We start from the raw sequence: 12101 nt of genomic DNA, 5'->3' as shown, positions 1-12101 counted from the left end.
GTTAAACGCTTATTTGATGCCAGGCCACGCTGTACATCAGTTATATTTACAGCACGCAATGTCTGTCACAGCAAGTTTTGTCATACTCTGTCAGTTGCATGTACATACAAGTCGTTGTCGGTGCTATTGAACAGAATCACTACCAAACCAAAGCTCCTGATAGTTTTAATTAGACCAAAGCATTTCTTCCTAAACTGAGTACAATCCCTTAAATAGCAGTTGCAAATTCTGAGAATTTATGCTGAGGTCCAGGGTCAGTTTGAACCCTGCCCGTGGTAGGGTTTAAACTGGAAGCTACACGTGTGGGATGAGTTTGCTCTTTAGTTGCTATTGCAGCACCTGAAGTAGGAAATGGGGCCATCTGTGTTAACACGTTCTGCTGAGTTCTCTCTGAGCCAAGTCATAAATTTCCCTCAAGTGGTAGCAGTAACACCGCAGGCTGATCTGTCAATCCAGCGCCTCTGCCAGAACTCGTGCAGCTGATGCCAAGTCTCAGCTTGTCTGCAGTGGTTTTACACCAGCAGCCTGTAAGGAGAACTGAATGTAGTGCTTACTTGACGCATCCTTTGGAATGTCTTGTTGGTTGGTACAAGTGTTTAGATCATCCAAAGACATTCGCTCCAGTGTGTGTAACCCTATAACACCAGCAGGGATAGTAATTAGGACAGGCTGACTTTCTGCAGTCCATCCAGTCTTTACTTCTCCATAAATCAGACTAAAATATACTTTATCACTTTATGCTAGCACCCATCACCGCTGACATTTGCACACTATTGGCTCTTTGGCAGGATGCTTTGCAGGTACGGTATTGTCCAAAAGTCTTGAGCAACATGTGCAAACATACATGGAAATACAGAAGCCAAAAACAGAGTTTGTACAGTTCTAATACGCATAGAAGTCGATATTCGATGCAACCATCTTTATTCTTCAACACAGCTCCAACTCTTAGGCAGGCTATTCTTTAATTTCCATTTACCACACTGGTAAATGTAAGGTCCTTATATAGGAGCAACTTAGGGTTCAGCAGACTGGAAAAGCCAGGGATGAAATCAACCACCAACTGCACCAACCTTCAAGTTAGTAGATGACCTGACCTGCCTCCTGATCCGCAGTCAACCCACTGCTTCAATTATGTTGAGGTCCAGATTTTGGGGAACCCAACCCAGGACTGACAAAGGGCTGTTGTATGTGTTTTTCTATCCAGGTATGCTTTGGCTTTGGCAGTAAGTTTAGGATCAATACCAAGATATGCCAAGTTTAACGCTAATATCTCTGGGAATCACCTTGTTGGTGGAAAAATACAGTTTTATACTTGTTATCGTTGGCATTTTTATAGTTTCAACTGAAGAAATAGGAACAAACTTATGTGTTTTTGTAGCAGGCTGAGATTTAAAATCTGTTCTTTGCTCAGTTGTCTGTTAAGTGTAGGTACAACACTGATTCATCCCAGGATTTCCTGCTCTCTACCAGAAAATCGTGAAAGAAAGGTGTTGGAGTGGCCTAGTCAAAGTCCAGATTTAAATCTGACTGAGATGCTTTAGCATGACTTTAAACAAGCCATTCATGCTCAATAACTCTCGAGCAGTTCTGCAAAGAAGAGTGGGCCATAATTCCTCCACAGTGATGCGAAAGACTCATTGCCAGTTATCACAAACACTCGATAGCAGTTTTTGCTGCCAAAGCTGGCGCAACCAGTTTTTAGGTTTAGGGAGTAATTACTTTTTCACACCCAGCCAGGTAGTAAATCAATAATCATCATTAAAACAGCATTTTGTCTTTACTTGAGTTATCTTTACATAATATTATAATTTATTTGATCATCTGAAATGTGCAACAAATATGAAAAAAGAGAAATTAGGAAGAGGGCAAAAGCTTTTCACACCACTGTAGTCTTTTGTCAGTTTTGGTTATTCTACAACTCAAGAATGAGGATCATTCTTTATACACTCCCTGGCTCACAACATGTCAATTACAAGCCAACAGGCACGTGGTTTCACAGATCCACCTCTCGCTTCACAAACCAAGACCAACCAGACAGAGGTGGATTATTATGAACTTTGAATGATGCAAAGCGAGTCTAGTAGAGTCCAAGAACCAAAAAAGGGAGTTTGAAATAACCATGCCTATTTGTGTCCTGAAGTGATGATGGACTGTTGTTATCTCAGCTGTATTTAATTTTCCACATTATTTCCTGTGATAGTTTCCTACCTGTGGTGCAGTGGTTTTTAAGAAAATTCCTGGCTTGAACCCCCCCGTTGAACATTTTTCCAGTGAATGTGTGTACTGCACTTTCCTCCCACAGTCCACAGACAGGTATAGTAGTCCATGTGATGGACCTTGCCAGTTGTAGCGTGCTGAAGGTCAGCTGGGACAGGCACACATTCAAAGCATCAACATCCTAAGCAGATTATAGCATAAAATAAGACCGTTATGGTCCTATCTCTTATCATTTCCCTTTAATGAGAACAACGTCCAAACCATTGACTCATGCTGTTATTCAATATATGGGATGTTGGAATAAAAAAAATGATTAAATAATCAAATCCTTGATGGATGCACAACTTTGTGAACTGGAAAAACTCTAGGTCTTGTAATGACTAAGTCACTTAGGTTTATGAATATTGAGTACTGACATTAGGAATAGTTTGAAAATGATTCAGCAGCACATTAAACAGACACCCTCGGGTGCCGCCAAGTGGTGAATACTAACAGCTGCAACGTTGCTGCCCTGTCAAGCAGCAACTCTCCCAACAACTGCACAACGAAACAGATTCAGACAAAAGAGGCTTTTATTATAATAGAGGATATAAAATAAATATACATGACTTCTTCTCATTTAACAGTCATTTGTACAGTGAAATTTGGACAAGTTTGCTAAAAGCAGCTAAATAAATTTTTACTTTTTCGGATTTTCGCTTTTTCGCCGACCTATTGCTGCTTTATCTATAAACACTATGAAAAGACAATACCATTTAGGCCATATGTATATTTCAAACTCACGCTCACACGCACTCACGTAATACAGATAGAATGTCAAAAATGGACAGACACCCCAATCTGCAAAGCATTACTCTGATGTGGCTCGGTGGGGGGGGGTAAAAAGGTACTTTTTGTAAATACCCATTTTCAAAAACACTATAAACCTTCAAAAATGAACCAAAGCTTTCAACAGGATGTGAAGAAACAGCTGCCATGAAAACATCTATGCAATGTGTTAAAGAGATAACAAATGAAGTTAAACTAGGACCGTGCCATACTTCCTTGCAATACCAATTTGTACCACAAGGTGGCGCAGCAAGTCAGTGTCACCTTAACTTAACCACCAGGCAAGTAATTATAAGCACATTCTTATTTACAATGGCGACCTGGGCAAAGAAAAGTCTCTTGAAAAAAAAAGGTGATTTTTATTGAAAGCTTTAGTCAAAATTTGCAGATGGTAATTACAAAAAAGGTTTTTAAATAAGAGTTACTTTTCTGCTTCCTCTCTAATCCCCCTCCCACAATGGGACAGAGTGTCAGTGGAAACATTTTGTGATTTTTATGCCAATTTCTTTTTTTTTTTTTTTTTTTAAAGGCAAATGGCATCACTTCTTTCAACTCTGCAGATGGAGCGTCTGTCCGCCTGTACAAAGTGTTGCGAGAGCGACAGTAAGTGCTTATGTTCTCCATTGGAAAAAGACAGGCACATGCAATACTATCAAAAAAGAGGCGATGTGAGAGGACGGGCAGCCTAGAGGTGCACTAGATTTTATAAAAGCGTTGTACAAGTAAGTGTCCTTCCACACACACAGACACACACACACACACACACACACGCACACACACAGCACACACACACACACACACACACACACACACACGCACACACCTACCTTCTAACTTTCATAGCACTGCCAGAAGTTTAGTGTCTAAAGCGAGACATTAAAAAACATTAAATACCATATTTTTTATTTACCACTAGATATTTTAGCAACGACAGTGCATTAGAAGACAATTACTATATCTCAATGAGAAGTCCTTAAAATGTTTTTTATGTACAGCATTTCAAAACATAACTGCGCTTCAGTAATGTGTGAGGACGATATCTATGAGCAGAGAAAACAACAGCCAATCCTGCATCAGGATTCTTTGCAGTCAAATCAAATAGATACTTAGCTGCTAACAATATGCTACATAGTAACAAGAAAAATAAAAGACTGACAGAGGAAGTGTGAAAATACAAAATTAAAACCCCATGACAAGTTTAGCTGATGAAATTTAAAAAAGAAAAAAAAGGCACCATCCACTCAAACTAAAACGTGGACCGTTAGTTATCATTCCTGTAAGTAAGGACAGCAACACTGTGGAACAGAAGCCAGTGAGCGATCACAGGCATCGGCGTCACCTTCATTCTACTGTACAGTGAGGTGGTGTGAACACATTCAGTAACTAGACGTTCATTCCACGTGAGCTTATTTATGAAGAGGAAACAACCAGGAGCAGGAGAACTATGGTCTAGCGAAGGCGGGTCTGTCTGACAGAGGTCCCTTTCTATAGCTACTATAGTTAAGGCAGAGGAAATTCAAACATGGGTATTATTAATACATGTATGGAAAAAATAAATATGATTGTATACTATTCATATATATATGCATTTCTTTACAATAATTCTTTTAGAGTACATTTTAAAATGCTGTGGGGGGAAAAAGGACATAAATGAGAGCTGTCTTGGTCTACTGTACTCAGTATTTCACAAGAAAGGAATACACATCACCCAATAAAATATAATAAAACCTGTCAACTGCAAAACCTAGAAACAGGTAAAAGCTTTAGTCTGGGATTTCTTTGCATAGGAGTTTGTCTTTTGCTGGAGCCTCGTGCTCATTAGTAATACTTGTGACACCTCGTTTGTGTGGAGAGAGAAATGTACAACAAAGAGTCTCAACATATCCTCACTGCTACTCACTTCAACTTCAAATACACACAGTAACGGGAGGCCAAAACCTTTGAATAACTGCTGGTTTAGATCCCTACTGTGTGCCACTGACCTCCCCCCCCAACCAGTGGATCTGTCTGCCAGTCTGTCAGAAAACAGTAGAAGTAAAGATGAACTAAAGACACGGAGTGCAAAAAGCTACTTCATCTGGACATTTCAGGTACAGGTGCATTCCTTTAAGTTTCTCTTTAAAGCTGCTATAATCAAGATTTTTAGATAAGCAAAAGCTTCAATGACCATGCTTCCCATTAAAGGGGCCACAAAGTGATGGATCCAGAAAGAATTACAAACAGTTTTATGGAATACTCAAAGACCTTTGAACTGTTTTGGTTTATTTTCATTTTTTTTAAAAAAAGGCTGCTTGCATGTTTTTCTCCATGTTTGTTACCAAGGAATGGCAACATGTCCATTTTTTAACATGCAGCAAAAGCAACTCAGCAACACTAATGCCAGTGTGCCTTTTATGCGCACATTTTTCATACTAGCCTGGCAACAGGAAGGTGTAACCATTGACATGCTGACTGACTGCTAGCTTTCCAAGCTCCTCAGACTGCTGCTTGTTATGGTTTTTCAGCTACGACACTCTCCACAGACATGGTTTGGAAGGTGAAAGGCATTTTGCTCATCTAATCACCTTCCAAATTTCTTGAAAGATTCATAGGGAGGTGTTACATGTTGCTTTATCTCCTCCTGCCCCAAGAGACCAAAAATATCAATTACTGCAGCTTTAAATGAGTTTAAAACATAAAGGATCCTGCCTTTGTGTCATGCAAACACTGAACAGTTCAGAATCGCTTAACATGAAGAAAAAAAAAAAGGCATAACTGGGAGATTTTTCTATGGGCTTTAGAAACAGGACACACATGCTCTGAGCAGCTTGTTTTTAAAAATGGCTGTGGAGAGAAAACCCACAAACTAAATTTGCAGTTTTCCACATTTACATAATTTTAATAAATGCAGTTTAGAATAAACTAAATAAATAAAATAAAACTAAATACTATAATAAACAAAGTTATCTGAATCTAATTACTATATTTTTTAATTGAAAAAATTAACCTGGGTCTTTCTGGTTAGGGGTAGGTTTAGGTTAATCCAGCTGTTTTATGGATTTTGGTCTATTTAGCATGCTCACATTCTTCAGAAACCAAAGATATTGTGCCAAACGGGCAACAGTCCATAAAACCTCTAAAACTCTAAGCTCTGTAACTCTATACAGGTTATCAAAGACCTGTGGGACATTAACTGACATTATATCTTTGAATTTTGAAAAAGGTTTGATTTTAAACAGTATCCATATCTCATCTCATCAGACAATGTATGCACTAAAAATGTAGATAGTGGCCATTTACAGAAACAACCACACACTCAGATTATGCATGTCCTGTTTTAAATGAAAAATCCAGCAGTATGTAAATTTTCACACTTTTTTCACATTGTGGACAATTCTGACTAAAACTGTGACAAACCTACAACACTAGAAAGGACTTTCTCTTGTTTAAGAATCAGCAATATTTTTTTAAAACATGATTTCAAACATATTTTAGGTCAAAATTTGACATGAATCCTGTTACAAGATCCACCCAGATGCACTTTGCTTTAAATAAGCATAATTTAGCAGAACAAAATAAGCAGAACTGAGACTACCCACCTATCTGCGGTTAGTATCAATGCATGAAACATAAAGCCTTAAAAAAGTTCTATTCAGTGGTCAAATTCTAATGATGTTACTAATGTAACACGGGTGGGTACTTTTAAGCATCAGTGAACCATAACTGGACACAGAAATACAATTATTTTCATTATACACACACATATCTTGCATGTTCTGATTAATAAGAAAAATCCCTAACACCATTATCTATTTGTACTATTACAGCTTTGATAAGGACAGAGGTCCAGTTCTCTTTCCAGCCACAAGGTGTCAGTGTTTCCTAATCAAACTGCAGGTCACACGTGCAATAAACACAATGTCTCTTTTCCTCTGTATGGGGGCAAATGCAGTTAGTCAAATAACTGGGTGCATTCTTTAACACAGCATGCAGGGTGGTCATTCATGATGGAGCAAGTTGTCAGGAGGATATGAAAAGAGAAGACTTGCTCTTACTGTTGTATTGTTAGTATTATAACCCGTAAAATTAATACTAGAAATGCTTTTAGCAAAGTTTACTGTAAGTATCAAAGGTAAACATACCGTATGAACTAGTTCATAGTGTTACATACTGTGTAGGTAGCATTTTTTTTTTAACAATATATTGTGGTGCAGATAATAATCTGCATAATAATTTTAACTAGTCCATGCTGCGCATTGCCACTTCTAACAGTGAAAAACAGCCTCAAAGACAATTTTGTATGTGAACAGATCCCTAATAACTTTTCTGTAAACACCTGAAAGAAATTCTGAAAAGGAAAATCCCCATATAAAAAAATCAGATTTTCAAAAATACTGAAGACAAATTGGTTTGTGTTTAAAAAAAGTAAGATATGATCAATATGATCTTCTGAAATGTAATGAAGTATTACTTGAAAAAGAAGACTTTGTGCTTAAGGAAGAAAAACAGATTTGTGGTAATGCAGCCATTATGTTTTGCTCATTACCAAGAGTTAGATAAAAACACTGATATCACACTCATGTCTGCAGCAAAATTTAAAAATGTTACTACCAGCCCATCAGTTTAGCTTAGCATAAAAACTGGAAATAGGGGGAAACAACTAGCCTGGATCTTTTTTTATTTTATTTTTGTTATTAGTATTATTGTATTTATTTATTACAGGCTACAAGCACATTTTAGCTCATAAGTTAGCATGTTATACATCACTAGTTTGACCTACACAAAACACTGAAGTTTAAAGTGTCATACAGATAAGTTGTTCTAAGAAGTAGTTTAAAAAAATAAATAGTAAACGTATTAAAATGTCCACATATAACATCATTAGCTTTAAAAAAACAAAACCCATGAGCTTAAGATAAGCTGTTATCCTCTAATAGCCCCATGCTAGCTCCTTTAGTGTTTCCAGGATTTATGCTAGGCTAAGCTAATTAGCTACCAGGAATGGCTCTACACTAAAGATACAGGCAATGTTGAGAATTATATTGATTATAATAGTAATATAGTGGTAATAATAGTAGTTGGCAGGTTGCGCTACTAACAATGTAATACATTTATTGTGACATTTATTGTGACTTTTTCACTTTCTACATTTCGGAAGAACAATTTTGCTGAATTTCTAGCACTGAAAGGCATTCATGTCTCACAACTTGGCTTGGTACCACCCACATGATAGACTCAGGTTGCACAGAGCAACATACATTGATTTGACTAGGATGAAAAGCGTTGTCAAAAACACCAGTCAGAACTTGGGTGAAGGGGTCCCAAATGACCGGAGGGTGTCTCAGTACAGACACAGGCTCCATTGAGATTGACATTCATATTTGACCCAACAGTTTTGCTGTCCCTTGTTCATAACGATATTAAAAAAAAGGCAATTCCTGCACAGGGAACAGGAGTACGGCAACCCTGGGAGTGTTATACACTACAAAACTTATTTAATTGACATATATACTATATTCAACACTGTGCTCTGACTAGAGAACTACTAGTCAGAACACAGAGGGTGGGAGTGAGCATATCAGCCTGGTCATTTAAGTCTCAGCGAGAAACTAGAGTGTTTCCCTCACAGCTTCTTCAATTGTAGCATTTATTAAATGTCCTTCATTTCACTTTTCTCACAAGTTGATTCATTAATTCAAAATGAACTCAGACATACAACGGGTTGTATACACTGGATATAAAAATGTAAATAAGTTGCTCATACCTCCATGCATGTACTAAAGAAAGCACCCATTGTCTTTGAATGTACCCCAGTCTCTACCTGCATACTCAGTGTGGCACCGCAAGGGTGAAGTGGAAGAGGGCGAGCCTCACATTTGTTCCAGCTCTTTGCAGATCGGTTCAGTGGTCAGTGCAGTTCTAGTAAGTAAAAGGATAAACAACATGCATAAAAAACATACTGTACACACACACACGTGCACACGCTCATACACGCCCACGGGACAACAGAGATAACAATAAAACCTTAAAAAAAAACAATCTGACATCAGGCAGTAACAGTCTCAAGAAGCATATGTCGGAGGGGGGGAAGCGTACTGTTTAGCTGCCCTGTACGATTATGCGCATCTTCAGAAACCTTAAATGTTTCAAGGGTCCAAAATAACACAGGTGTCACAGCAAAGTGAAAACCAGCGAACAAGAACGCACTCCGGAGCTGCCGGCCACCAACAAGAGGTGTCAAAACCTCCCGAAGACGCTGCCATCACAGAAAGCAAAGCTCAGCTGTTAAATGGTTCTTACTTCTAAAAGTGATGGCGTGATCACATTATACAGAAGCTGTAAAAAGACAACTGCTTTTCTTACATTCCAAATCCAAATCTAGATAAACACTTCTAAATATAGAAACCCTATAATATCAAGATTTAAGTTAATTGTTTTTATATTTCCCTGCAATGACATCAGCTTAAAAGCTGAGTTTTTTTTTCTTTGTAGAAACTTTTTTCTTAAAAGGTTGGGTTTAGCTCAAACTTTAGCTTATCGTCATTTGATTATCCGTGATAATTATACACTAGAGATGACAGTAAAGGGCTTTTCCTTTTAAGTTGCCTCACATCTGATCGCTTCTGTATGTAACAATATTTATAATGACATCAACTATCAAGTTAAACTTGAAAAGTCTAGCAAACGAGCAGGAGAAAAAAACTCAAATAGAAAAAGGTGCTATATAATATACTTGAACACAGCTGCGATTCTTCCTGGTGAGGAACGTTGTGTTTGTAAGTGCCACGGTTCTGAGTCTGTGTGTGAGACGCCTTGACATCTATCTTACACCTTTTTTTTTTCCAGTCGATTTAAAAGTGTTTCAACGCGCCGATGAGGCAGAATTTGTTTTCTCATTGGATTTCGTTTGGTTCCTATGTTTATCAGCCTTCGTGTTACAGTGCCGCTGAAGGCTGTCGGGCGAAAGGTCAAAGGTGAGGGCAGTTTGAAAAGAAGGATGACTGGAGTTGGAATGATGTAATGAAGGGACAAGGGTCCAACCGGGACACGGGAGCCGGGGAGCTGAGGTTGTTGAGGGTTGGCTGAAGACAAGGAGGAGCTTGACTCCTCTGCTGGTTAGGGAGTGACAAGGATCCTCAGTAACGGTGGGTCTGGTGGGAGTACTGGGAGCTCTGCTGGGTTGATGATGAGTATCCCATGGTGCTCTGGGGTTGAGTGGAACCTTGGACATTGCTTTGGTAACCAAGGCGGGAGCCAGAGTGCTGAAAGAGAGAGAGAAGTGGAGACGCAGTCGCTAAATCACCAGACTTCTTATCAGCAAACATTCAAACAGTGACTCTGGAGGTGTGCAAAATATTGTGTTTTTAAGGCTACATCCAGACATTGCGCTAATGAGCGCCACTTCCTTCCAGATTCAGTTGTCTGCAGCTAATTAACCTTTCCTCATAAGCTGTTTTCCACATGGATTTCAAAAAATTGGGATTATGATATTTCCCTGTGTGTTCAGTGGCTCTGGGATTATTTCACTAGTAATGAAAAAAAGTAGTCTCATTTACATGCTTGGAGACATGGACTGTAAAAAGTACTGGTGCTGAAATTTCAACGATCTGGATATTGCTTTGAGAATCTGAGACCTCGACTGTTTGCATGCCTCCATACCACAGTTGTGGGTTCTTGGCTACACTGTTCTAGATTAGGGAAATGATTGGTGGGTGGTGCATGGTGGAATATATGTGGATAGAGATCAATAAAGGGAAAAAGTAGGACACTGACAGTAGCAGCTATAGCCACACTCGTGATGTGTCTGACCACTGCGACAGTTTATTTATACATCAACTGAGGCCTGACAGCCACCAGCTGTGTCACTTGCAACTAGGCATATCTCTGTATGCAATATACTTGTGTGCCTCGCTGATACAGAAGCGGGAGAGGTCAAAGCAGTCACTTAGATCACACCGTGCTCTGTTAAGTACTGACACATGATCTCCCTGCTCCTGCGGTCATGTAACACTCAAACCTGAGCTAACCCCATACGTTGCTGATTAGTCGCTGATCACATTTATTTTCTGCAGCAGTCGGGTTCTCCTTGAAAGTCAAAATATGTCATATGCCAAACTTTGGCATCCAGCTTCACTTCATCACAGGCCGAGAGCTGTTGTCTCTTTGGCCTCGTGATAAGAGCTGAGCCGGCGATACAGGAGGCGCCTGAGCAGAAAACAAAAGCTCACAGGCTCCATTGTGATTTGATATCAGCTCTGTACAGTCCTTATCATTTAAACAACATCTTGTTGTTGTCTGGTATCCGAGTGTTTGAGTATACATTTTTTAGCCTGCAGCCTCCTGTAAGCATTCTCAGCCCAACAACATGTTGGTTCATGTCTTAATACGTTTAGATTTCCCTATCCTAACTGCCTAACGCAGGTTTTTTTCCTTCTGAAGATCATGTCAGTTTCTTAAAGCACGTACTTGCAATCAAACTGAACTCAAACAGGAGTTTGGAGTGTCTCATTTTCAGTGCTGGAATGGTACATCCTGCTGTGGTCGACCTTTTATGCTTATATATATTTTTTTCTTCACATATACTGTTACACTGTGGGATGTTCATATTAAACAAGCCTTCAACCTGCTCTAAACACTAGGTTTAAGACAGTTTTTTATGATCGTTTCAGGGTTCAGGTACTATGAGCACAGAAGCTGCACTCATCTTCCAATCAGGACACAGTTAGTTTGAAGGGACGAGGAAGACAGCTAAAACAGCTTGTTTCAGTCAGATGATAAACTCACGTTTGTGCCAGAATAACACTACAAAGGAGAACTTGGAACTCATGCACAGCTACTCATGCAACTAATAGAGTCCAAGAATGAAAGTCTGGAGCAGGAGATGATTATAATGGACTCATTTCTTGGGCGATCGTGGCTCAAGAGTTGGGAGTTCCCCTTGTAATCAGAAGGTTGCCGGTTCGAGCCCTGGCTCGGACAGTCTTGGTCGTTGTGTCCTTGGGCAAGACACTTCACCCGTTGCCTACTGGTGGTGGTCGAGGGCCCGGTGGCGCCAGTGTTCGGCAGCCTCGCCTCTG

General features: G+C 39.4%; 1 protein-coding gene across 1 annotated transcript in view; it reads right to left on the bottom strand.

The window, feature by feature from the left end:
* Positions 1-2771: 2771 nt before the first annotated feature.
* cdk19 (cyclin-dependent kinase 19) overlaps positions 2772-12101 on the bottom strand; it is a 71801-nt gene continuing 62471 nt past the window's right edge. Inside the window, exon 13 of the mRNA XM_005931062.3 lies at positions 2772-10286. Coding sequence (XP_005931124.1) covers positions 10161-10286 — 126 coding nt within the window. The 3' untranslated portion in view covers positions 2772-10160. The remainder of the gene's footprint in view (positions 10287-12101) is intronic.

The sequence above is a fragment of the Haplochromis burtoni genome, unplaced genomic scaffold (genome assembly GCF_018398535.1).
Source record: "Haplochromis burtoni strain Fernald_Lab_line unplaced genomic scaffold, NCSU_Asbu1 Contig_103, whole genome shotgun sequence".
NCBI lineage: Eukaryota > Metazoa > Chordata > Actinopteri > Cichliformes > Cichlidae > Haplochromis > Haplochromis burtoni.
The sequence above is the reverse complement of the archived record's forward strand: the minus strand, read 5'-3'. Positions and strand labels throughout refer to the sequence as shown.